The following is a 27,896-nucleotide window of genomic DNA, read 5'->3' as shown; positions in this document are numbered from 1 at the left end:
GTGCATAGCATGGAGGGGAGAAGTGGAGCAACAGGCAAAGCGACCTGCTGAGATCACACATCATGATGCCCAAACTTTTCTGCTATCCTTCCTTGAGATAAAAGCACCCGAATGGTAAAGGAATGGCACTGCCAGATGGGCTTGGTGCTTCATCTGCTGGGAGCAGCAGAGATTCAGGGGGAAAATCCGAGTTATCCCTCTGCTCCTATTCCTACAGCAGGCTCTGTTTCTGGGCTGAATGACAGAGGCCTGCTCTCCGGCTGCTCACAACACCAATTCTCCAGGGAACGTCTGGAAATTTGTACCATGAAGTCTGCACAGCCCAAACATCTGCAGAGCTCGCAGCCTGCCGCACTCTGCTGTGCCTCTGCACAGCCACTGACACACAGTGCAGCCTTCAGCATGTGATGAGGAAGGCACACGACCGAGAGAAATCACACTTTGGGAAGTGTTTTAGTGGGGCTTTAGCATGGTAGAAAGGGGTTGTGCTAACTGCTGTCTCTCCTGTGAAAAGGCCTTTAGTAAAGGAGACGGAACAACTCCCATCCATCACCCAAGAACAGGGATGGGGAGGGACAGAAAGAACTGGGCAGAGGATCTACAGGGAAACAGATTCCTTTGCTACATACAGACAGCTCAGCCCCGCAATGCCTGGCAGAAGTAGAGGCATGAGCAGGAGCTCCCAGGCCTGAGACCTGCCTACCCAGTGCCAGTGGAAGTGTTTGCATTACAACCAGCACAGCCCTGAAGTCCACCTGGAGCACCCACACTCAGTCATCACCACATGGCACTGTCTCATTGTTCCTGGCAGCAGACATGGAATAGTTTGGCCTCTGAAATGCCTGAACAAACAACTCAAGCAATACTAAATGGCTGTACCTTGAGCTTTACTTATTTTCTTTCATTCTCTCACATCTCTTCTCCAATCTCCTCCAGCCAAAGGATTTCTGCCTTACAGTTCGCTCCAACTACTGCCAGCTACTTCTGAACAGGGAGTAAAAAACTCCTCAAGGCACTCAGGCACCCAGAAACATGCCTCTGATGGAGACATGCTGAAACTCAAAAGGATCAATGCCATGCCAGTCACTGCTGGAGGAGCTTGTGGCCTGCACAGGTCACTACAGTTTCCCATCTGTCTCGGAGATACTTTTCCCCAATTATAAAAATCCCCAGAGATTTAACAGGCATGTTTTTCATCACTATCAGCTCAATCTGGTGAAAAACTCAACCTCGCATATTTGTTTTTGCAGCCAGCGGGTGGTGCAGTGCTGCAGAAGCGAGATTTGGGCGAGAACTGCAGGCAGAAATCTGCTCAGCCGGCTGCTGCTCCAGAAGGAACGCTTCCCATTTAACCTCTTCCCTTGCCTCCATTTGCAAAGCAGATTAAACATTGCAGAATACAAGATGCAATTATGCTGAACAAGTTACGATGCCAAGGACAGCATATTCACCTTTGTAGCTTGATCAATATTACTTATCGATATCAAACCAGACCCAATGGCACAGCGGTCTCTGGAATGTGGAACTGCCCATAGCAAGCGTTCTCCTTGCCTCTGAGCTTCATTAAGCTGGCAAGGGCTGACAATTAGATACAGAGCATTCAGCTGCTCATGAATTCTCTGCAGATTCCATACAGATTACCTCCATGACACAATCCATTGATCAGAGGTGTATTCTCAGGCTCCACAGTTAATTACACTCCCTGCTGATGGATGAACAGCAAAGCCATCTCTGTGAAAATACACTGGTAGCAAAAAAATCCCTAAACAAAGACAAAAGGAGCTGGGAAGCATTTCAGAGTTTTCAAGGTGAAATCTGCCATGTAAACAAACAGGATTCAGCACGAGCAGCAGATCGACATTGGCCGAGGGACACCATCCAGAGAGCAGGACAGCTCAGCCAGACCTGGTGATCTCACCCACTAGCAGGATGAGGCTTACACAACACCGGGAAGTATGCGGGGTCTGGAGACCCACAGCACTGAGGCTCTCGGCTCCCTTCCCTTGCCCAGACTTGTCCACCATGCTCCTGGTTTACAGAGAAAAATGCACACAGAGGCTGAGGCCCAGACAGGGGGGCAAAGGACAGCTCACATGCAAAGCCCTGCTCAGTCTGCACCACCTGCAGAAATCCCAGATGAGGGTGTGTCCAAATGGCACAGAGATCTCTGGAGCCTCCCCACAGCTCAGCAGTGAGCCAGCCACATGGACACAGTGCTTGTCGGGTGTCAACGTGCTGCTCCTCTGGAGCAGCTCGCTATGCAATCTGGGGTAGACACAGCCCTGCTAACTATTCCATCCTCTGACTGTTTCTTTTGCTAGATTGTGCATCTTCCTCTACACATACCATCCTTCGCTCATCTTCTACCTTGCCATCATGCACAACTTCCCAGCACACACACAGAATCATCACAGAATGACCTGGGTTGGAAGGGACCTTAAAGATCACACACCCAGACCAACCTGTCCCTGCCCTGTACCCTAACCCTAACCCTAACCTTACACCTTACCTTTCAGGACACTGAGGACTGCAGCGTTGCTGTAGCGCTTGCGAGCAGCATTGCTGGCCACGCAGTGGTACACCCCAGCATCACTCTCCTGCACGTCAACAATCTGGAGCACACCATTTGGAAGAGTTATAAACCTGAGTGAACAAAAGGAAGAACATTAGACAGGATATGCCTTGCCTGAGCTATTCATCAGCTCAAAGCCCTTTTATCTCTGCCTTTTCTCCTTCAGAGGTATCACTTGCAGGTCCTGGTAACCACAGCAGAGTGGAACTGATGCATCCCAGTGGCTGAAAGAATGAGTGGTTCTTAAACAGCAGCAGCTACCGACCCACCCATGGTTCTGGGGCCTTCACAAGATAGATCAGCTTCTGGGAGACTAGGGCTTTCCTGATGTAAATCAAATGCACAGCAGAAAATAATGTACACACACATTCCTGCCTGCAGACTTGTAGATATCTAAGTGTACCAGTGCCTTTGCACACAGTCTGCCACTAACCTTTCACAAAAGGTTGGAAGAAAAGCCAGAGGAAAAAAAACACTGCATAGAATCTTTTTCCTGCCGCACCTCAGGTACACAAATGGACCAAGTCACACACAGATGCACCTTCACGGCCCAAAGCAGCCAGGACAATGCTCCTGCAGTGAGCAGCTGCCTGAAACCATGCCATTCCCGGGTTGTGTTGATTACTTTTGCTCTCACAAGAGCTCCTGGCTTTCATGAGCTGGCAAACTTACACCCAGGCATTCAGCATCCCTTATTTGCCCATGGGGTTCTACTGGGGAACACCTCCAAGGAGTGCAGTGGCTACATGGCTCACAACATGAACACAATCCTTGCTGCATTATACTGAACAAAGCAGATGATTAGCAATTAGCATAAAAGTAGGAGCTGGTTGTCAGCATCTCCGTTTTCTGCCTGGATTCCTAGATGGCAGCCTCTTTATTCTTGAATGCAAGGCGCAAAGCCTACGTGATCCTTTTTAATTATATATGAGATCCATTTTTAATTGCAAACCTCTATAAACAGAGCTGCCGAGCTTTGACAGGCAGCTCTAGGTTATCAGTCTTCATTATGAAGAGGACACATTCAAAGGCAATTGCTAAGGGGAGAGACAGCAGCTATTCCGCAGCAGTAGCACAAAGACAAGTTATAGTCATGAATGCCAGCCCTTTCATCCACAAAGATTCCTGAAAGTAGCTGTGATAGGCCAGGAGCATGGAATTAAAAGGACCTTAGGACATGATCCACCCCAAGTTCAAGACGTGGTCACCAAGAGCAGCTCACCCAATCCTGCAAGGCCTTAAACCTCTAGTGATGGAAATGCCATCCCTTCCCTAAGCAGTCTGTTCCAGAGATTAACATCCCCACTGCAAACCTAGAGCCCAGCCTGGACCTCAGCTGCCACAGTCTGAGCTCTTCACTTCTTTGTCTTCTGCACAACAGACATAGAAGACCTAACAGAGCTTCTCCCATCACTACATGCACCATCCTACAGCCTGATTTAAGAATACAGACTTGCTGAAGCTTCCCATATTAGCAAGGGCAACTGCCCCAGACCCCTAAAGCCTCAAGCCATGCTTGCACTGTTTCCAAGATACTTTTCTCAGGATCAAGTTCCACAGTCCCTAGGAGTCGTGGTACCCTGAAAACCCTTATAAGGATGCCTCATTAGGACACAAAAGGAAGAAGACAAATATTTGCATCCTCTCAGCACTGGAGGGAAAGCTTCCCACTGCGATAGTATTTATTTTTGTCGTGCATCTGCTCTTTGAGTCTGTAATTAATATCAACATATTTCAAGCACTACGCAAAGCAACTCACAGCCACATGAAGGAGACTCCAATTCTGTATCACAGAATCGTGGAGGCTGGGAGGACCTCTGGAAAACCCTCTATAGCCTTCTCATCTACAGCCTTCTCCCTCTGGGGTAAGGCTCTGGTAGGCCAGGCTGCTCAGGGCCAAGGTCAGGAAGGTTCTGAACATCTCAGAGGATGCCCATGCTTGGCCACCCTCACAGAGAAGAATTTTTATCTCACATTTAAATAGAATTTCCCAAATTACAGTTTGTGCCCTCTTGCCTCTTCCACTTGCTCCTCACTCCTTCCTCCTCAGGTAAGGTATTCACACACATGGATGAGATCCCTGCCAGCCACTCATTCCCCAGCCTGTCCTGGTGCACAGCAGGGGACACTTCCCTGTATTGAAGCCTCTTAGGTTCCCGAGAACCCATTTCTCCAGCCTGCCCCAGTCAGGCAGCCCTACAAGTATCAGCCGCTTCTGTCTGCTTTCTAACACCTGGAACTTGCCGAGGGTGAGCTCTGCCCCACCATCCAGGTAATTAATGAAAATGTGAAACATGAAGTGTCCAGAAGTGCCTTCAAGCTGTTCTACAAGTTCACAAAGCTTCTTCAAGCTCTTTGTGATCCTACAGCTGTAGAGCAAAGAATATTCTAGCATTAACAGCCCACTTCCCTTTCTTACCTCTCCCTACTACTCTGCTGCCAGATACTGACTGCAGATCATGTGATCTGAGGTACATGTTTATGTGCAGACTAAAGATCTCCATTTCTTAGCAAGTGTTCATTTTGGCTGTACAGAAAACAATCAGCAATTTGGAGCCCGGTGTGAAACTCAGCCAGAAAGAAACAGAGAAGAGATGATGCCAAAAGCTGTAGCTGCATCCCAAAGCAACTACAGTCCAGTGAAATCCTGCAAGCCGCCCCTCAGCAGCTGATGCAGATTTAAGACTTTTCTTTTTTAAAAAGTACTTCAGAGCCAGAATTGCAAAATAATTCTGTCTTATTTCTATGCAGAAATTGGATTCTGTCCTGAACTTCAGCAGGGTGGGAAAGGTGTTTTGAAAACGTCCCTAAACAGCCCAAAAAGTGAAGAAGTGCTTAAGGATTTTTTAAGCTAAGCCTTCAACACATTCAGGGTGACACCACAGTGGAGCCTGTGTGCAAGAGTGACGTGAGAAGAAGAAAAAAAAAGAGGTAAAAAAAAAAAGCTATGATCAGTTTTATCAGTTTCTTGTGATTGTTCTATCTGTCATAAAAGAAACCATAAGCACCAGTGTAAGAGCATTGTCTGCAAGGCTGCATCTCCAGCCCCAAAGCCGATGTGTGCGTACATCTAACGGCGCTGTGCCAGAATACCAAGTCATCCCCTTGATGCTGCCTACCCAAAGGACTGCACTTTCACAGGCTCATCAGATGTGTGCACAGGAGGGAGTCCCAGAAGCAGAGGCTGTCCCCAGGCCTGGTCGTTCGGCACAGTGGGGTGAGGATAACAGAGGTCTGGTTGGCAGCCGGCGTTTCCTGGAATTCGCTTAATTCCTTCAAAAGCCGGTTATATTAAATCCAGCAACAACGAGACAACAAGAAAGCAAATCCTTCTGAAGAAGCATATTAGCTAAAACACGATTTAAAAAGCAAGATCTGCAGCTAGAGATTATGCTCTGGTTTTTACAGGGAAAACAATTTTCAGGCTGCCTGTGTTGAAAGCAATCTCCGAGCAAGTAATTTCAGAACATCCATCCAGCTGTCTCATTAAAAAGCCATTGCCCTATCTACGGCACACTTCCCTCTGCCATCCCTTCTTTTGTTTTGTTTTGCTTTTTTTCCTTTGCTTTTTTATTAATTAATTTTTGTCTCATTACAAAGCAATAGCTTTGTATGAACCCTAGAACCCTTAGATGCCACTCTTCAGATTCAAGTAACAGAAACCATTTTTTGTTGAAAAATTATTTCTAGATCTTATATCCCCCTTTCCTTTCTATCTTCTGCCCCACTCCTGGCTTAATCTTCTTGGGAGAAACAACTCCTTCTTCAGAACAGAAATGAGTTTTTGCAAACTAAAGGACAACATGATCACTGATGCCATGCAGGGATGATGTCTACAGATCAGCTCCTATCCAGCTTAGGATTTATTCCCTTCCCTTGCCTGTAAGTGTCTTTCATTACTAAAAGCAACTTTCATGCTGCAGGACTCTACCTTTCGCCCTAAAAACAAAATGTGTTGAACTAGACAACCCCATACGTAGGAGTAAAATAAGTGGAAAGATCACCCAGGTTACTGAGCACACACAGAGCTCCAGAGAAATCATTAACACCAAGACAAATCTGGGTGAGAGAACAGTGAAGAAAATGACTGGCTCTAAAGTCACTACTGAAACGAAAGAGAAATGACATCTGGGTTCTGTCAGGTACACGCAGCCCCAGCACCATCCCCCACAGCCAGCTGGGGAAACGCTCCTCAAGCCACGACCCAATGCCCCAGAAGGTTTCCATCTACTGAGCTTTGCACAGGACTGCCCCAGGCAGCCCCTACTGCCATGCTCTGCTCCACACACACGTGGGCTTTTACAGGGTGCAGGATCTGTGCTGTAAGAACCTGGACGATCTCGAGTTTCTCCATTCGCATTCATGCGCTCTGCTCATCAGCATGCTTGTTTATTTCCCTTGAACTCTCTAGATGAGGAGTAAGTGGCTGATAAAAACCATGCTGAAATTGTGCATCCTTGCGTGCAGACCTTCCAGACCACCAGAGAATTGAGGCACAGGTCTCATTTAATTACTTTGCTCATTAGCCAATTTCTACCCAATTTCATTTCTACAAACTATTACAGACTACAAGACTATTACAGAGCACTTGGTCCGTTGTGGCAAAGGCTCAGGAAGAAGAGGTATGTAACAAAAAAGGGAATGATTTTGTTCTTACTGCTATTTTGGGCTGTTTGGTTTTGGCTTTTTTTTTTTCAGTACTTTGGATGATGTTTGTGGAAAGTCTTACTTTGTGTTTTATCAGCTCATTCGCACGGGTCCCTCCAACAAGTGCTGCTCTTTCAGCACTTCGTTTTCAGGTTGAAAACTGATTCAGACCATTTCTCTCCTCATGCTAGCTTTTCATGAAAGACTTTCACATTTTAAGTGATCAGGTTTGGGATTTTTTTTTCTTTTCCTTTAAATAAATGGGAAAACAATCAGGACATCACCTGGGTTCTTCTGGAACAGCTACGTGATCCTTCTCCCACGTGATGACAGGGGAAGGTAAGCCTTCGATGCGGCACTCAAACCGAGCCATGCCATTTTCTTCCACTGTCTGCGACTCCGGCTGTTGGAAGAAGCGTGCCAAGCCTGGGAAAAGAAGAAAGCAAGGCAAGTTAGGAACTTGAGTTTCTGCTGAGAAACGCAAACGTGGTATGGAGGACAAGTTGGCTGTAAATGAGCCTGAAGTGCAATTCCTCCCTTTGCCATCCCCTACAAGCCCCCAGCAGTCCAAGAACAGCAACTGAAATGTTTCAACCTGCAAATTTGCTTCTCACCTCGTTTTATCCTTGAAGGCAACAGTGTGAGAGAAGACAGACAACTAGCTGGTTTTGCCAGTTGCTCTTCTAAATCGCTTCCTTTGCTCATTTACTCCACTGGGGAGCCGCACACAGAATGAGAAACAGAAGAGGGGAAGCACGGGTTCCCCTTTACCTTGTGGCACACTCATAGCCCAAGTCAAGAACAGGTAAGAGGAAGAACAGAGCCAGATGTCAGCCTTCGTGACCAAAACTGCCCGCAGGCTGGCAATGCTGGAGCAGCACATACTTCATGGTGGCGTTAGCCTGAGGAAGCACGTACATTTTGAAAAGAAAATGCTTTTACATGCCATATTTTAACCTCAGCATATTCTCAACTGTCATTAGAACCCTGTTTCACTTAAATAGTTATCGCATGTTTAAAGCGACTCGTTGCTCTCTGCAGCAGTTGCAGACTGAATTCTCGCACCAGCTGAACGCCAGGTAGAGTTCTTCAGTTCAATGAATGATAATGAAAAACCGCTTTCTATTTCTGGAAAAGTTTGAAAAATAAATGAATATAAGGCCCCAATTCAGGCAACAGTTTTAGTATTTTCAAATATACTCCGCAGAGCACCTGAGTGCAGAGTAATTTCCAAGAACTGCATGATCTTTTAAGCTCACGTTAATATATTTTGCTGAACCCAAGAGTTTAAAAGGAAATCCATCAAACACAAGTGCACTTTCAGGTTGGCACCATCAAAACAACCTCCTTCTTGTATCCATAATGCTCTTTCCTGTTGTACTCTTTTCATCCTATGAGTGTAAATGAAAGCACTTTGTCAGTCTCCAAAGGCTCAACATGCCTGGAAATGGCACGAAGGTATGCAGGAACCCCTCTAAAAAGATGAAATCTGTCAGCATCTCTGTTCTCTCTGCTTCAAGTCAGGTCACCTGTTTTTCTTCCATTCATTTTTAAGTGGCACAATCTAAGCTGATACAATGGAGCCCCAAATTTTCCAGCAGCTTCAGATGAGCCTCCAGAGACGAGAAAACTTACGTGCAAACCATGGGCTACAAACAGCAATGCTACTGCTAACAGCAGCAAAAAGGCTCCATAAATTGCAGCAGGCAGCTCCTCACTCTTTGCTCTCCCACATGGCTGCAGGCAGGTGCATTTTATACATTCTCCTAAGGGATGCGGGGTGTTCAGCAAGCCAGGCTCACCCCTGCACATTTTGCCATGAAGGCCAAAGGGGTACGAAAGGGAGCAGTGCTTTTTGAGTCCCTGGGCTCACCAGAGCAGCAACCTGTCCCAAAAGAAACGACAGCTGGCTGCCCCTTCCCCATCCCCTGCCAGACCTGTGTCTGCAAGCTTGAAATACGCTGTTGAGAACCAAACCCTGCCCTACACCTCAAACCAGCTCCATGTCTGCTGTGCTGGGCTCCAGCACGGCTCTTCAAAAGCAAAGAGCCAAGAAATGCACCCATGACAGATTTCTCATTACGGTGTGGAGGAGTGTGACTAAACAGTGACCCTGATTAGGGAGCGCAGCATCCTGAGAGCTAGCAAGGGCTGAGAGCTCAGTGGCTGTAGCACGTGGAGTAAACCTTCACTTGCCTGCTGGTGTCTCCTCCAGATAGCTCTCAGGGTGGGACTGGGAAGCTGGGCAGCTCTGCCATCCAAGTTCGGGATCCTGTTCCCTGTTACAGGGACATCCTGTTAGGACATCAGGATAGGGATTGCTGAGGACATCCTGGGAAAGAAAACTATCTCAGGAAGCTTTGAGAGGAGCAGCCTGCAAAGTCATGCACTGCCTGCAGGACAGAACAGCAAGGACCTTTGTGCACAGAAAGCAACACCAAACCAAGGTAAGAAAAGTGGAAAGGTTTGTTTGATGCAGGGCTGAGCAAGAACACCAGATCCCAGCACTGGTGAGATTCAGGTAAAGACAGCCTTCCTGGCCAACTTCATTGCTGCTCCACAAGCATCTCCTGCACCAGTTCAGAGCCATGACCATGGCATGCTGGCATCCTTTGTGATCCTCTTCTGTCATCCAAGTGATGTCTGGCTGGAGAGGAGGAGGCAGCACATGCCTGGCACCCACAGAGTGGCACAGCCTGGTCTCAGAGCTGTTCTGCAAGCTCATCCTAGGAGTATTCAAGCAGGGTCTATTCTCTTTCCATAAATGTTCTTGTGGAAAAAAACTTGCTGCAGAAGATGATCTTGCAGGTCATTTCCAACCTTGTGATTCTATGATTCTACGATTCTGCAGAGTAACAGGTTTCAAGGAGGCATGGAAGAAAAACGCCAGGAGTGAAAAGGGAAACAAAGCAGATAGATAAGACTCAATGGTCTTTTCAACTCCTCAGCTAGGGTTTAACTCACTAAGCCTGCTAAAAGCCATGCCATGCCACAAAACAACTCCCAGCCATGTTGTGCTGGTTTCCCTGAGCACCTTAAGGCCACTCAGTAAAAAATGACGGACTGCAGGTGAAGAGGTGGAGGAGCACTACAGAAGCGTGCCAAAGCACCACACTGCACCTTTGGGAGCGCATCACACCTTCCCACTTCCTTCCCACTCCCTTCCCACTCACATGCTCAGCCCAGCTGGAGCCAAGCTGTGTGCCAAGGCTCCCAGCCCGGGGGTGCCAGCGGCACAGGGAATGCTGCAGCCTCCCCCCCTCCCAGCAGCTCAGGAGGCCCTGAGCTTGGAAAGGCTGCCAGGCAGCAACACTACACCCAAGGCAGAAAATGCAGCCTATGCGAGGAATTCGGCCTTCTGAAAGAGGCTCACAGCTCTCTCGCACAGCGCTTTGCCCCCCCCCCAAGTTTCCACGTGCATATCCCCTGCCTGCCTTTTGTGATTATCCCAAGGTGCTTTTAAGATGGGGGGGGCGACTAAAGCCCCCAGTGAGATCATATATACTGCCCAGACAAACTGCTCTGAACTGCTAAATGGGACGGGGAGGCAGCAGGGAGACTGCAGGATTTGCTGTGATTGGTGTGATTTGCCACGGTTCCACAGCGCAGAGGAGGCAGAGCCAGAGCTCAGTCTGCAGGCCAGTTGGCAATGTAGGACCTGTGCTGCCCAGCTTACCCTCACAGGGCTCACTCCTACCTCTGCAGAGCCCCTGGTTCCCTATCTACACCCAAGAACATCCAAGAGGCACAGCTAGAGGCGATCCAGAGCCTGTGCACTGATGTGCTGGAAATTCTCCGGCCCAATTGGAGGGAAGCAGAGAGACCTGGTGATGCACCTGGTGCCCAGAATAAATAGTATCAAATCCATAAAGTAAATCCTTAAAAATACAACTAAATCCCTGTCTTTCAGAGACAGTGCAGCACAGAGAGCTCTCTCTCAGGAGAGGAGCCCATGCACACACATACACCTCTCCCTGCTGCAGCATGTGCTGCCAGCTGCAACACCAAACCTCTGCAGCTCTGCCAGCAGCCACACGGCGCAGGCCTGTTCCCTCCAGGCACAGCAAACGTTTTCATCTGACAGCTACAATTACTGTAATTTTCTAGAACCTCCCTCACACAAAATGTTTAGGCTAAATTAACAGCTTTAACAAATCTTCACCAATGTAGTTATTAACAGGTAGAAAGCTACACCTTCCCACGATGACAATAACGCCCCTGGTATTTCCATGTAGGAGCAGGCACGGCTTGGAGAAACCTGCAAATCTAATCCAGCAGCCCAAACAGGCTGTACCATGCTTGTACCATGAGCCATGGTGTGCAGGTGGTGAACAGTGACGCAGGTCCCAGCCAGCAGCACACTGGGATGAGCTCCAAGGTGCTGCTGTGTCACACATGTATTCAGCAAAACATGAGCCAACACAGAGGTGACAATGGAAGGGAAAGCATGGAGGGCACTGCAATGTTAGGTTCCCCTGGAAGGCACTGCTGGGGCCAAGGCATCTGGGCACCTCCACCTGTGGCAGATCCGTGTGTGCTGTCCCCCACCCATCACTGCTCTGTTGTTTGTCCCACCAAGGCTGTGCTCCCCGGGTCTCCTCTGCTGGCTGTGGCTGTCTCCAGTGATCCAAGCAGTGACCCAGCAAAGTCCCAGGCACTCAAGAGGACAGGCGGCACCCAGCACATGCATGAATGTCTTCTCAGCAACTCCTGAAGGAGGGCTGCCTATGAGGCCATCTTCATCGCTCTAGCATGGGCAGAGAGAGCCTTTCATGTCCATACACATAACAGCAGGCTTATGCATTCTGGCAGCTCCTGTCAGACAAGAGATGTGGACTTCTGTGCCTCCTTTAGTAATCACCTCCAGCAGCCTACAACTCAATCCCTCATAGTGCTTCCTTGGACACTGCTGCCCTGTTAGCCAGCCAGCCTGCAAACTGCCCAGCCTCTGTCACTCCAGCCCTCACCAAGGTCCCATCTGTCTGCACCAATCAGCCACTCCTAGTCTCCCAACTCACCTGGCTGACAGAGCAAGCACAGCAACGCTGGAGCGAGCTGCCCTCAGCTTCTGGGGCTACTGAGAAGGTATATCTAATTGTGTAGAAGCACTAAGAAAGCAAGAGAGAAGCAAAATAAGTGCCTGAATGCACTGGTGCTGATAGGAGGGCAGTCTGGCAGGACTGCCCTCTGGCAGAGGGGAATCTTGTCCCAATTGCCCTGCAACTGCCTTGGCACTGAGTTTAGCAGATGCTGAGACAACCCACAGCTCCAGTCCCACAGTTTCCTCATGGTACTTTGCCTATATGGGGCAAGGCAGTGGTGAATGAACAAAGAAACGAGTATGAAAAACCACAGGAGATGACTCGATGTTATGAATGCTAAATGTTCTTGTCATCGCAGTGCTGTGTGGTGCACAGAGCCAGCCCTACAGCACAGCACAGGATCTCCCCTGTGCGGTGTATCAGGAGCGCAGGCTGAGGGTAGTGTTGATATAACCTACCTGCTAAACAGGTTTTCATCTGTCTGGTATTGATCAGCAGCGCCCAGGGCAGTCAGCACAAAGAATAACTCCATCTACCCATAGACAACTTCAGACAGACTGCTGTATTCAACCAGCAGGAAAAAAAAAGAGCCTGTATGATCCTCATTTGCACCAGCTGAATGCTAATGCAGCAAGCGCCTCTGCCCACCCCATGGAACAAAACACAGCCAGAGATGCATTTCATTAATAATTCTCTCTCTGCTCTCCATTCAGAAATGAGTGTTATGTCAGGTGCATTCATTTGCCATAGCAGCACCTTGCCTGTGCAGCTGGCTGTTAAGGAGGCCTACGGATCCATGTCAGGAAATGAGCTGGAAAGTTCACCCGTAATCCCTTGGTTCTGGGAGGAACCCACAGCACTCCTCTGCAAAAATCCACAGGGAGAGAAAGGCAATCCAAGCCTGTCTCCCATTTTTGAGACATTTTCACTGTTCTCACTCATGAAACACAAAACAATACACCCAAATCCGTAACAGGAGCACACAGAGACACACTGGAAAGGGAATCGATGCCAGTTCAGGGTGACTGAGACTGGGGGAGGAGGAGCTGAATAGACCACCAGGACTCATGATGCCTCTTCCACTGCATGTCTCCCAGACAATATCTGTATGCAGAATCCTTGACTCCAGTTTGCAAGAACCCTTGTGAGATCCTCAGTGGTCTCTGTGTAGCATGGGTGGTACAGCATCATCTGCACGTTCACTTACCACAGCTCTGTGCAAGTTCACAAGCATCTCAGCCCTAATTTCCCAAGACTGGGAACGTGTTTCAGGCTTGCATCTCACGGCGTGCTGTCTGGCTGCATTTGTCAACATTTACATAGGTCTGCACTAGAGAGAAGTGCTATTGTGTTTGTATTATTTTCTAACCTCTCTTGTTTGGTAGGTCAAGGAATCATTTATTGGCACTCTCATACTTAGAATAGCTTTGGTAGCCATTTCTGAATACAAAAGAATTTTATTCTTGAACAAAGATTCAGTGGCTCAGATCTTAGAGTCTTGTTCTGAGACTGAAATGAAAAACAGCCTGAAGAGCTCTCTTTCATCTCTTCCATTATAGAGGGACATTTGCCTCACAATCGGTCCCGACACGGAGTGGAGCAACACTGTTTGACACACAGACAGATGTCTGTCCCAGCCTCAGTGAGCACCGCCCTTCAGTGTCTGGTGCTGCCCCAGAGCTCTGAGCTCCGAGCTCCGCACCATGCTGAGATGGGGTAAATTCTGCCTGTGGGAACATCCCACAAAGGGATGATGGCAGAAGGCTGCCTGGGAACACAAGTCCAAAGCCCAGTCTCTGTGGGAAGAAAGGTTTCCATTATGGGCATTTCAGGCCATGCTGATGCACAAAGATGCCCTTATCTGGGAAGCCACAAGCAGACTGCTCTCTCCTGGTGCATGATGCAGTTGGACAGCAGGGGGCTGGACACATATTTCCAAATTGGGATGTTCTCAGTGACATCCAAGCACCATAAAACTGCTTTGCCTTAATTGCCTTCTCACCATACCTGAAATTAGCAGTGCTGCTTTAGGAGAGCATGCTTGGAAACTGACATTCAGGGCACCTGCCCCATCCAGGACCTGGTGCCTCCCTTGGCCCCACCAAGCACATAGGGGGCCTTGGCAACCCCCCTGCTCACTGTGGCTACCAGCTTGGGCTCTCAAGCAGATAAGTTGCATTAAGCTCCTGCTTTTTCGCCACTCGCTGTGCTGAAGTCAGAGCTAAGATTTCACAAACAAAGGACATCTGAAGAGGAGACATTCAACATCCTGTCTGTCAGAACCCCACAGAGTAGATGAAAGACCCAAAGGCCTCCCTTGGTTCATCAGATCTTAACTATGTTCACAGTCTATCATTTTCACAAGACCACACTCAGACACACTAAAGCCATCAGCGTCACCAGACATCGCAAACAGGGAAAGCAGCAGATGCCCCTAGAAGGCTGTTCTGATTTAAGCTAGTGATGGAGAGCAGGGACAAAGGGGAACTGGGACCACCTGAGCACAGCCTGGCCTGTTTCCAGCACTTTCTGTCCTCAGGTGGCCACCCACACCCACCTGACCATCCCTCAGTGATAACTCTTTCAGTAGCATAACTATGCTGCTCACTCATGGCAAATTCCCAGATGGGACACAGAGCTCAGCACAGTCAAGCAGGGAACACAGAGAACAGCAAAGCATGTTGTCCCACCCCAAACAGGGCTGATTCTCCCAGCTGCTCCCATGCAAGTAATGCAGGTGCATTCTGCACACACCATCCAGGACTGATGGATGCATGGGGAATGCAAAGGACACTTTCTCCCAACTCTTCCCATCACAGTTCCCCTCACACCAGGCAGAGCTCAGACTCAGAGCAATGCTTCTTAACTATATCTACTACAGCCTTTGCCAGGGCTGCCAGAGCTCCACAGCCAACCCCTCCACCCCCACATTCCTACAAAAATGGTGCTGATGCATGGCTTTGAGGTACTGATTTCCCCACAAAAGCAAACACCAATTTCTGGAGAGCAAGTATGATCCTGGTTTTAATTTAAGGCTCATGGCACTTACCTGGGAGTGTTGCACATGAGAATGCCATTGGGTCAAGAGAGACACCACAGCTTACCTGTGGGCTGTCCCAAATCCCACATACACATCATTAATAGAATTTCAATTCATAGTCATTAGAAAAGAAAAAACAAGACCCACTTACTTGAAAATCTGACTGCAGCCGTTTGACTGGTGACAGCCCCTAGGGAGCTGTGGGACACACAGGAGTAATTACCCTCAGCATCAGCTCTCTCAGAGTATTTACTGTCCTTTGCCATAGCCTGCGATGAGATGAAGAGCGATCCATTTGGAAGCACGTGCAGATGTTCCTGCTCCACTAGTGGAAACCCATTCCTCTTCCATGTGATATTGATCACCTGCTCAGCAGGGGCCAGGTTACAGTCCAAAACCACGACTTGGTTTGGCTCCAATATCACCTTTGCAGGACCAGCACTACAGCTCAGCTCCACAGAATCCCCTTCCAACAGCCTCCCTGCAAAGAGAAGACAGCATTTCTTCAGGGGTTGCCCTGCTCGGTTAATAACATCCCGGTTACACACAAAAGTGGTTAGGGATAAGACATGACATTCAGCCCCATAGTACAGCCAGCACCTCCCACGACACCTGTGCACTAACTTCTCCATCATACATCTCTTGGGCTGCAAGCACAGCCTGCACCACCTCTGCTGCTCCCCACCACGCCCAGCAGCAGCCTTGTATCCACACTTGCTTTTTCCATCCTGGGTTCAAGCACAGAACAACTGCAAATCAAAGACGATGCAGCACGGGCCCCAACCCCACCTTCACCTGCCACAGCTGCCCATAAGTAGCAAATACTTCCTCCCCCCTGCCTCCTTGGAAGGATATTCCTACTGCAAACTGGCAGCCCGAGGGGCAGCCCCACATGCTCAGCCAGCTCAAACCCTCAGGCAGCTGTGTGCTGCAGCCGCAGGCAGAGCGCTGAGCGGCCGCTGGCTGAGCTGAGCTGGGTTGGGGCTGGCCCACTTCCAAACCCACGTACTCATAGGAGAGCTCCACCTCTGAAACAAGGCTCAGCATTTCCTAAAAGAATATTGCCATTAATAAAATGCATTTGCCGTTAGAGTCCTCCAGAGACACTAAGTCAATGTTAGCTGGCAGCGCTGCTTCCACACACCAGCAATTTCAATCTCTGCTGCACTCAAACCATCACCATCCACTCTTTTTATGGCTCTGCTCCAAATTATTTTGTCACTGCTCCAATCAGAAATGTTTCCTGCCTCTATAACAAGTTTATCAACACTGGATATGAACCACATGGCTCCCTGCCCGTCTCCTATCGCAGAAGGCTACAGATTAATTTTATAGGAATTCAAACACTCTATTAAACCTGCTACTACCTACTGCTGATAAAAGGGCTGCCTTTTAAAAGCGTGCGAGTTAAGCAAGCAATTAGGAGCAATGACACGCAAAATTACACGTGCAGGGAGATGGAAACTCCGGGTGTCCCGTAAGGAAGGGCCTTGCCCTGCCCACACTTGGGGCTCATTTGGTGCCCAACTAAGCACGCAGGGACAGGTACTCATTAGGAGGCTCCAGCCTTCTCTATGCTTTGCCCCTTACCTCCTCTGAACCAGCACTGCCAGCAGCGTCACATCAACGCATCTTGAGCATCAGGTGGCCCGTGTTGCTTGCCAGGCACTCCTGCTCATCGCTCTGCAAGACAGCCTGCATCTCTGTCCTATTTTCTGCCTTCCTCAGGCTGCAATTTTAATGGTTTTTTGCTGAAAATACTCCTCCTCTCAGAGAGGAGCAGCATGCGGGGACAGCTGGCAGCTAGGAATAGAGCAGAGCTCTGCGGAGTGCTTCCTACGCCAGCACAGGTTGGCAAGAAGCAATTATCAGCCTCTCAGGCTTCTGCCTTCTGAAAACCAACCTGCTTGCAGTCCGAACTGACAGCACCACAGCAGAAGAAATACGTGGTGTTCTTTTTTTAATACGGAATTTCTTTACCCCTGAATATTGCCCAGATCTTCTCCCAGGAGTCAAAACCCAATAGGATCCAAGTTGCCAGCTGAAAAAAGAAGCACTTACACAACTCAGAGCCTGGCTGCAGACCCAGCTCAGGTCCCTGGTGCTGCATCAAGAGAGCATAAACAGTTACTGGAAGGAAATACATGTGAAGCTGAACACACAGTCCAGGAACATGCTCACCAAGGCACATGTTTCACCACGAGCAAGGGATCCTCCATGAGAAACCAGTGCTCTCTCTGCTTCTAAGATTTGGTGCACGTGCTGAGCTGCTTGTGTGAATGCAGTCTCACTGGTAACGACAGGAGGAGGTTGCCTCAACACTTCACCCCAGTGAGCACACACATGCACAAGATCTTTAAAAAGCAGTAGTCAATCCTTTCCTGGAAACCTGCTTGTACCACACAACCCACTCAGTAACAGCAGCAACTAACCTCCGGGGTATCAATGTTTCTACTTGTACACACCTACAGCACTGCCAAGCAGCGCAGCCTCCATGCAATGCTAAGAGATACACGAGTGCTCAAACCACTGCCCTTCATCCCAGGAGTGCCATAAGCGCTTCCAGACCAAGAAGCCAAGCAAAAGCCCTGGTGTGCTCACAACCTGTGACATCGGGCTGCTCTGACAGGTGAGCATAGGCTGCCCTCAGCCACCCAGCCTCTTCAGCCCCCAGTACTGCAGGTTTTTAGGGACAAGCCCTTGGCACACACAGGTTGGGGCAGCAAGTGCCCAGGACTCAGATATATCATTGAAAAAGCTCCAACTACACTTCTGATGTTCAAAGAACTGTATAAGCACTCCCTGATTAAACAAAACATACCTTCCAGGCTCTGAAAATGTAGGTGGAGGTCTGGTTCAAAACACCGCCCTAAATTAGCAAGCCTGACAATGAGATAAAAACGCTTTCAAGGAAAAGGATCAGAAGAGAGTAAAAATGAGATCAAAGACAAATGAAATCAGGAATGTTGAGTGCTTACAGAAGCTGCTGACTCTTTCCAACCTCCATTCTTCATCGCTCAGTGACAGAAATAGATACAACCCTGCTCAAACACAGCCCCACGCAGCCTGCTGCTCACCTTCGCCCTCTTGCCTACTGGAGGTAATGGATGAGCGAATGCAGGGAAGCCACCCCACACACCACCTGCCTCATGCAGCAAGCACAGCCACTTCAAGGGAGAGCTGCAGCAGAACAGAGGCAGGCTGCTGAGCCAGGAAGTCTTCTCACATCTCAGCTCAGGGCAGGTGGTTCAGCTGCAGACCTGTGCTACGGAGCTGGAGAGAGAGAGCTCCAGGATGCAGCTTCAAGCATTGAAGCCTGGCAGAACCGCAAGTTTTCAGCTCATGGATCTCCAAATTGAGGCCATGAAACCCTGTACAGCGTTTCCCTATGGAAGGCAACACAGCTTCTACATTCAAAGCAGGCTTTTACATCACAGCACGCAGAGCAACACTCAGAAATTGCCTAACACAACTGAGAACATTTCAAAATAACTCTTTGGAAGATAAAGTAGGGAAAAGGGGACCAAAAGCAGAGAGGGGATTTACTGGGAGAGAACAGAGATGTCTGTGTCTGACCGGCCCCAGGTAACAGGCAGAGCTCACACCAAACCTCACTAAGGCCAGCAAATCACTGAGCTGTCCCAAGGCAGTCAGTAGTGGTTCAGGACTATAAATATATATGCTAATACACACATAACACATAGGTATATGCAGCATCCATCTATATGCACACACACACAGAGTTCTGCAGGAACATAAACATACTGAAATATTAACATACTGAAATATTTACATGCCCTGAAACGGAGGGCCTTCGATGCAGCAAGGTAAGTGGTTTGCTCCCATGAAACCACATTCTCCTCTGGCCCCAGGTGTTTTATTCTCTCCCATGTTGCCAACACCTACGCTACACTACACACAAAAACAGTCCAAAAGATAAAAAGTCCTTTTCTCCCAATCTATTTCATCACTTCCTCACTCCCACTACCCACCCATATACTTTTGCTGCCCATGCCTAGTGAAAAAAAAGGCAGCATCTCCTCTTGAACAGCAAAGAAACAACCAAAAAAAAAAACCAAAAAACCCCACCCACAAAGCAGGGCCTTGCAGACAAACACAGGCTGCAAAATCTTTAAGGCACAGCCCCTGCCAGCAGCAGCCTTCATTCCAGACCCAGTGCAGGCAGCTACAAACCATATTAAAGCAGCCAACATCTCCTTCCCAATGCACGCATCTCAACGCACAGCCAAAAACAACTCCTGCATCTCCTTTCCTTTGCACCAAATGGAGGCAGAAATTGACTTACTATTGAGCAAAGGGGAAAGAATCAGTTCTCCTTCTTTCATGATTACAAAACTGTAAATAACCAGGTGAAGTGTGAGCTAGCTACACAGCAAGGTTTGACAGATCCCTGACATGCAATTACTTGGTCAGAGGCAGGGCCCTCGGAGCAGTGTTTTCACATCACGAGACGCAGTACTCCAAGCCCGTCAATCTGGTGGGAGCTTGCACTCTGTGTCCGAGTCCAGCACAACACACCACCAGCCTCTGTATGCAGTTATTTCCCTGCCCTGGGGTTCACCACGCAAAGCAAGGAGGAAAGACCTACACAAGTGAGGTGCTTGTTCTGGTGAAATTTTGGCTATCAGCAGTAAGCGTGTCCTTGAGCTCTGTTACATGGCACAAGCAAATAAAAGGTTACTGTTCAACAGGAGACCGGTAGCTTCGTTTGGAGATGTCCCAGCTTCAAACACGGCTCTGCCATTATATCACCAGACAAACCCTTAACAGCTGGGCAGCACAGCTTTCCTCTAGCTGGTCACAGCACCTCCTCATCACGGCCACAACCTTACTTCCATCCAGCAGCCCTTCACCACAGCCACAGCCCTGACCCCATCCCAACAGGCTGTCCCAAGGACAGACAGAAGGGCAGTGTATGGGGGAGATACACCATCTTGTTGAACAAACCAGCTGAGCAAGAGGAAGCCAAGAAGGTTTAAGCACCTGCAAGGACTTCTTCAGGACTGAGCAGGGCACAGCAGACATCAAGCCAAGCTCCAGGTGCTGTCAGGCTGCACCCCACCACATTCATTTAGGGCTACATCCAAGCAGACAGCTTCGTGCACCCCAACACCTGCCCACTGAACCTACTACGTCAGCTGACTCAGTAGAAGAACCTCTCCTACTCTTGAAGCACCAAGACCAAATACTGCTACTAGTGGCACAGGCATCTGACATCCTGCAGCCGAACCCAGATCCTCACCTTCTGCCACAGGAACCCCAAATCCGGGTGGGACCCCACCAGTCCCAGGGCACTACTGGCTCTGTAACCTACCCCAGACCATTCTGACTGGCTGGCAATTGCAAGGTTTACACCTTCCCTTCAAGTGCAGGACAGGCATCTTCAGCACAGATAGAACTTAAGGCCAAAGCCATTTAAGCAGAGCTGCTGACAGCCTCCAGCACCTCTAAACAAAATCCTCAGTGCCTCTAACCCAAAACAAATAAAGTTGCACCGAGCCAGACAGGACCCGTTACAGCACAGGCTGTACAGGGAGATTAATACTTCACAGGGAGCAAAGTACAAGGGTTTTTAATCTGACACACTTCCAGAGCTGACATCACTCCTGGCTCTTGGCAGCCAGAGATTTTCCTGGGGAGCCACTGTGTTGCAGGTCCCACGGGCTGGAGCCTGGCCAGCACGTTTCCTATTCCACACACATCTGGCACTTTGGAACCCTTGTGCACCTTGCAGAGCTGCAGCCAAAGAAAACCTTCCCAGGAGCGAGGAACAGGCAGTGCAGGCAGAGCACTCATCGTCGTGTGTGTTCTGCGGGATACGGGGCTGCAGAAGGGCTGCTCCTCGTGCCCCACATCCTGCAGGAGGTGGCAGGCATTCAAGAGGCAGTTTAAGCCTCTGTGCTGTCACCCCTCTTAATTTATGTATTTATTTTGGATGCTGAACTTGTGGAACTCAACAACACAATTAATCTCATTTAAGTGGGAGCGAACAGCACCAAAGAAAAAGTGCAGTTATTACTTAACAAATAACTATCAGCACATCAACTACTGCGCTATTGTTCTGCTGCAACCTCACCTTCTGCTGATGCTCTTCAGATACTCCTAGAGCCACAGAAAGACTTTAATTTCACATTGTCTAATTCAGAGAGCAACTGTACTTCAATACATTCCCGCTGCAGAGCGAACACCCACCCAGGCAGCACAAGGGGCTCTCAGACCATCTCCTGTCACTGACAGCATCACAGCCTTTCCCAGCAGCCCAGCACTGTGAGCAGCCTGCGTGCAACACCACAGGGGCAGGCAAACAGCAACACCCCCCCTTCCTACAGCTCCACTCCACTTAATTATAGACATCTTCGCATCTAACGGTTCTTTACGAGGCTTGGTGGCTTTGGAACATCGATCCTAACCCATCCACTTCATAGCAGCCCATTATTATATTTTCACATGTATACAAAGCCCCTCCATTTAAAAGTTAAATTAATCATAACTCATCGATCTGTTGTAGCATGCTCTAAATGCAGTTCTCCCCAAAGAACCGTGCTGGGCAAGAGCCCCTTGGCTTTGTTCTGTTCAAATTCCTGCTTAAAAACAAGAGAGCAGAAGGGATGGCACGAAAAACAACAACACTGTCTGAAACAAATGCGATGTCACATTGCTGCTTACAGGCTGTATCTGAAAAGCCCGATTTTATCTAAAGCTGTAATTAAGGTAAATAGGTTAATGACTAGACTCACTTAGATAAAAGCAAAGGCTGCTGAAGCCCCTGGTAGATGAAAATCTGTACGTATAAATATCACATACCAGGCATCAAAGAAATAAAGGAGTTGAAAAGGTTTCCATCTAAGTGCTTTAACGATGCTTCTGATGCTCCTATTGCTGAAGCCAGCTGCAGCTGCTCCTTTTGGCTACCTGAGACCACAGCCACTGACCTGCAGTGGATTGTCACCCTGCTGACTCTAAGGTGGCCTTAGAGTCCAACTACTGAAGGACAGAACCGGTTTCTAGGAAGGACCAAACACTCTCATGCTTCTATGCAAGACCAGATTGGCCAAAGCATCTACAGACTGCAGCGACCAGTAGGGATGAACACAAAACCAGCTCTCAGCTGAGCGTGGGTTCATCAAGATGTGTGTTATTCCAATGCATCCCCTGCAAACAGATAGTTCAGAAAGATTAAGCAAATCAATAGCACTAATAATTTATTCATTGTGTTGAACTGTCAATAGCAATCATAATGCTAGAGTGCCTGACTCTTACACGAAGGTGAAGCCTTTCCATTTCCTTCTCTCTGATCCCAGGAAGGCTTTTGAAACAGCAGCTGAAGTCCAAAGTGGGCTCTGCAGAAGCCTTTACTTCAAGCTGTCATCTTTCTCTTTTCATATGTCGATGAGGCAGAGCTGAGATGACCACTGCAGAAGCTGCTGCAAGCGTGGGATGCGTGGTGAGCTCAGGACAGAGCTTTGGGTTCACATTCATACATTTACAGTGTAGAGGCATATTAAAATTACAAGCTTGAACAAACACACTGGAACAATAACACATCAGAGCCCTGTAATTGGGCCCTGAAATATACTTAGCGAAAAATACAGACCAGCTGCAATGTTGGAAATGCTCCTAATGCTATCCAAGGTAATTATTGGTAACAGACCATCAAACAAGTGCATTAATATGCTCTGATCAGAGGGAGAATCAGATGGGCAGCCTGGCACAGCAGCCTGTACCTGCAAATTATGTAAATGATTGGAAAGAGCAAAGCCCCAAAGCCCTAGAAACACTAACTGTAATGAAAGTTATTAAATGCTATTTTTGTTATCCGCTGGTGTTAACATTATAGGGCCCATTTGCTGAGGTAACTGTAATTTTGCTGCTGAGCAGCAAGCTGAGCTGAATAAGCCTGAGATTTGCCATTTTAAAGGGCTCCATCAAGCTAAAATGACTGCCTGGGATTTGCATGATTTCCTGGACAACATTTTAAACACTTGCGGCGTTTTTTTTACCGACGTTCGGAGGAAATCCATTCACGTTGCTTTTGTTCGAGGCAGAAGTTCCTGTTTTTATTCCATGCACACGTTTGATCTGTAAACATCACAGGAGAGTCCTAAAGGATCTCCTGTTACAATGTTATCTATTTCTGCACTTGAACTATTTAAGTCAAGCGTATTTTTAGGTCATACTTTCATCTTTCAATGCTTGAGAAAGCTAAAAACATGCAGCACGATACGATCTGCTGTAATGCCTCTTGAGAACATCAACTAGAAAGTAATATTATCAAACAGAGGACACAAAGCTCTTTCACCTATGGGCTACAATTAAACTCAAGTAGGTTCTGTGCCATTTTCCTCAGTTGGCAATTTTACATAATCTACAAGACAAATAAAAACACACTGGATGGAACAGCATCCAGAGAACACATCATCCCTCAGTTCTTCAGCACCCTACGGAGTAGCACGGTGCTCAATGTCAAACCCTGGGTGAAGAAACGAAGGCACAGAGGAGCGACACAACACGGGGATGTGCTGCAATCAATGCAAGCAGCCCCAAGCAGCAGGAGGGGACGCAGCTCAGCAGCAATATCCATCCACACACACGGGGTGCTGCAGCCCAGAGTGCAGCCAGCTCTCCTGAGCGTTTCCACTGCTTGCACCGAGCTCAGAAAATTAAAATGATATTTTACGGTTAATGGTTGGAACAGGACCTGTGAAGTCCTCCTCACAGCCCCATTTACAACACAAACGCCAATGACAGAGCAGCAGATGGTCAGAAACACTCCCCCAGAATATTCAGGCGATTCTACTTGAATCCATGCCCAAATCATTTAACCTTAATGGATTCTTTCATTAACAACCAAAGAAAGGGAATCTGGTTGCCAGGACATTAAAATCACTTTTTCAATTATACCGTTATAAAATCGAACAAATTAGCTGTAATTCTTAGCTGAAGCCTAAATGAAAGCACGACTTTATGAAAGAAATGAAAATTGATTTGGATTAGTGGGCATCGAGGGCTTTTTAAAAATTAACAAGATTCTTGTGACTTCATAGCATGGATGGATTAGCTGGAGGGTTTGCTGCCCTGTGTTTGGTACCTGCCAAGGCACCGCAGCTGGCCCCGCTGCATTTGTTACAGCAGGTTCTAATTAGGCCAAGGGGAAGAGGATGCAAAGATTGAAGCTGAAACCCAAGGTGTGGGGAAGCTGGGTGGTGCCCAAATTCACCTGTCGGACCTGGCCCAGCTGGGTCTTGGTAAAAAGTATGGAAGTCAGAACCTCTCAGCTGCAGCAGCATGTGGACAGCCAGCTGTATTTCTTTGTTTGGGGGGGCCTCACTCCAGGATCAAGGCAAAAGTGCATTGGATGCTTCACAAAACATGAAAAGCAAGCCCAAGATATTGCTGCAAAGAGCACACGACCTTAATGCAGACTATTTAGAACTCCCCTCCCTCCAAAAAAGAACACCCAAAACCACAAAACAACAGGTAAGGGTAACCATGGAAGCACCAGAAAGTCATTAAAAAGGATAAAGGAGCCGTACCACTGGGCACCAGATACAAGGGAAGTACAACACAGAGCAGTGGGATCACACTACGAAGGAAAGAAGATCTTTGTATTGTATATTACAACTTTAATGAGAGACATTTGCTGATCTGACAAACCCAGGAAACCTAAGGGATGTTCTAGAGAGCCGCTCTGCTGCAGGGGAGGTGAAGACAGAAAACAAACCTTCAGGATTTTATACGTGCACTGGACCAAGTGTTGAGGACTTATTTTTTTAATTAGAGAGGAAGGCAGCACTGCTGGAAACAATTCTGAGCAAAAAAGATTGCGAAAGATGGGATGTTCCAGCACACACTGAGCCCCACACATCTCCAGGACGAAGCAGTGCTGGGAGCACCTGGCAGAGCTGTTCCCTCTGTAAGGTAAATGCAGCAGAACATTTCAAAACCGTTTTCATGAGATCTTGCAACACAAAGCACTTTCAACGATCCCCTTTACGAGTCAGCATTTCACATTTAGTTATTTTCACTCTTTATTGCAACACTGCGGTTGACAATTTGCATCAGTAAAAGCTGGCCTGAAAAGTTAATCTTTGGACAATTCTGAATGTTGTTTCTTTGCCATAACCACACTGGTTTGTCACCCTGCATCGGGCTTCCTGATATGCCACAGGGTATGTTCCAACAAGTACAGAGCTCTTCCCTCTGAGCCAAGCTCTGTAATGCAGCCCACAGGGCTCCACATGCTTGTTTGCAGTTCTTGTATTTAAGAAAACATAAGAACACATTTAATGCAGAACCTATCAAGCTCCATGTGTCTGAGAAATCTCTAGTGATCTGAAAAACAGAGGACCTCGTGATTTTCTGATACAGCAGACAGGTTTTGGCATAGAAGAGCAGCAACTATATAGCCAAAGACAGTGTCTGCAAGCAAGAGTTCATGTCTTGCCTGGGTTTGCTGCTCGAAAAGCAGAGCGGTTTAAGAAAGGACAGCCCCAGATGAGACTGTCACTGCCAGTGACCTCTCTGCAAAGCAAAGCAGAATGGCCTCTCCAAACTGATGCTTTAGGCTGAAGGTGACTTAAGCAACATTGCTTTCCTTTTACACTGCTGCAATGGAACAGGAGAGTGCACTCATCAAATTACTGTGCTTCTGCTGAATGGCAGCAAATGCCAGGGTAGGGAACAGTAATTTCCAGCTAAAAGCATTGGACCTTCCTGACCCAGCCAGCCAGCACAGATGAGCACACTCGACCTTACCTGGGAAGTCTGCCCTCCCAGGCTCACTGCCAACTGGCAGAAACTGGCACTTCTCACCACATTGCACACACACCAGTACCTCCCTGTCCACCAGCTGAGATTTAAAAGTGCCTACGGGGCTTCTGCACATGCATTGATTGTCTAGGAGAAGCAGCTTATTATTATAATTATTAGTAACAATTATACAACTATTATATATGTTAATATATGTCAACAGAATAAGAATATTAACATATTCTCTACAGGGTATTCCACAGAATTAATGAGATCTAGTAATGAGACTAACCTCTCTGACATCTCACTGATGCTTATTTCTAAGCAAACAACTGAATTCAGCACACATCTGCTCAGGGAGAGCACTGGGCTGCAGCTAACTCAGTACCTGTAGGTCAAAAGGACACGAATGCTGATGAACAGAGGTTTGTGTCTCACTTGGAACAGTGTTGGAAATGGTAGACATGCATTTGCTTGTTAGCCACGCTATCAAGCTAGTACCCTCTTCCACAGGAATTGGCAGACAGTTCTGAGCAACCCTGTCTCTAACCACACCAGCTGTCTGCTGCAGTGAACGCCAATCAGCCCCTGAGAGCTCCCTGCCTTTGTCATATTAATTCAAGCGTTTCACACGGCCGTCCCTATTTGCAGTCCCACCTCTGCTCCAAGACCTTCAAGCTTGGCATGCTGCAGGATGAAGAAGACTCCAGTGCTGTCACCAGGACACAGCCCTGTGAGCGCTTCTAGCAGGGCTTCCCATCCTCTGACACCTTCCCATCACTCTCAGGAGCCAAGGAAAGAGAAACAACTCTCCAGTGCACTGAGATCAGCGGCAGCCCTAAGTCCAGAGAAGTGCTCTTGGGACAGCCTCAGCAGTACACGGGGCAACTGCACTGCTATTTTGCAGCCTGCCTCCTCTGCAAGCTGGGCAGCTCTGGAAGAGCAGACAGCTCACATCATTTCAGCAGCAGACCCTAAAAGCTCCAACTCTGGTGCAGTAAAACCAGCAGCAAAATTCCTCCAGACTGAGGATGGAGGATTCAGCCCTAGAGAAGTGCAGAACAAAAGCAGAAGCACTTCTGTGCCTCATCCATGAGACACACAGCACATGATGCTGCCTCCCAGAGAATGATTTCAAAGCTGCTCTCCTTGCAGCCCCCACCTCTGGGCCCACTTTGGCCCGCTTCTGTTCTACACTGGGTATTTGCATGGATACAAAGAGCCTCATCTCTCAGCTGCTCATCTCCACCTGCTGTGTACCCTTCCCCAGCAGAGGACACACTACACAGAAGGCCTGTTTTTGCATGCAAACAGCCTACAAGGAGCCCTGCAGAGGAACAAAGCGTGTGAGCATCTCACACTGGGAAGAGTTCACTGGGAGATGTGGGGCATCTTCAGGGAAGGTCAGTGTCTGAGATCATGGCCAGCCAGGAAAAGTCCCGGTACCCTCAAACACATGGAAGTGGGCAGGAGATGGTCAGCAAGAGACTCAGCCTCTCCCCAAAATGGCAGTGGTTACAGCAGGTTAAGAACCTCTCTGAGGCTCTTGGCCCTCAATCTTCCTGTGATTTTTTGGCCCTTTTATATACACGTTAGCACTGTCCTGGCAGGTCAGTTCTGTGGACACCCAGCCAACAGGGAGCCTGCCAGCACCCAGCTCTGGATACCCTCGGAGCCTGAGCCAGACAGCACTGTCAAAGGGCAAAGAATACACTCTGCAAACAAAGCCTCTTTGTTCCTCTAATTTTGTTCCAGTTAAGTCAGTTCAGCTGTTCCATATAACCAGTCAAAAACATTCAGCATTTCCCAAAGTATTTTAAGACTT

General features: G+C 48.2%; 1 protein-coding gene across 3 annotated transcripts in view; it reads right to left on the bottom strand.

The window, feature by feature from the left end:
• IGDCC4 (immunoglobulin superfamily DCC subclass member 4) overlaps positions 1-27,896 on the bottom strand; it is a 79,265-nt gene that overhangs the window by 37,627 nt on the left and 13,742 nt on the right. For 2 of the 3 annotated variants that reach the window (XM_048955919.1, XM_048955920.1), the window contains exons 2-4: positions 15,453-15,782; positions 7,504-7,645; positions 2,510-2,643 (exon numbers count right to left, since the gene is read on the bottom strand). In XM_048955919.1, the coding sequence (XP_048811876.1) occupies positions 2,510-2,643; positions 7,504-7,645; positions 15,453-15,782 (606 nt within the window). Of the gene's footprint in view, positions 1-2,509; positions 2,644-7,503; positions 7,646-15,452; positions 15,783-22,126; positions 22,149-27,896 lie in introns of those variants that run through there. The other variant, XM_048955922.1, reaches the window with a different exon arrangement.

The sequence above is a fragment of the Lagopus muta genome, chromosome 10 (assembly GCF_023343835.1).
Source record: "Lagopus muta isolate bLagMut1 chromosome 10, bLagMut1 primary, whole genome shotgun sequence".
Classification (NCBI taxonomy): domain Eukaryota; kingdom Metazoa; phylum Chordata; class Aves; order Galliformes; family Phasianidae; genus Lagopus; species Lagopus muta.
The sequence above is the reverse complement of the archived record's forward strand: the minus strand, read 5'-3'. Positions and strand labels throughout refer to the sequence as shown.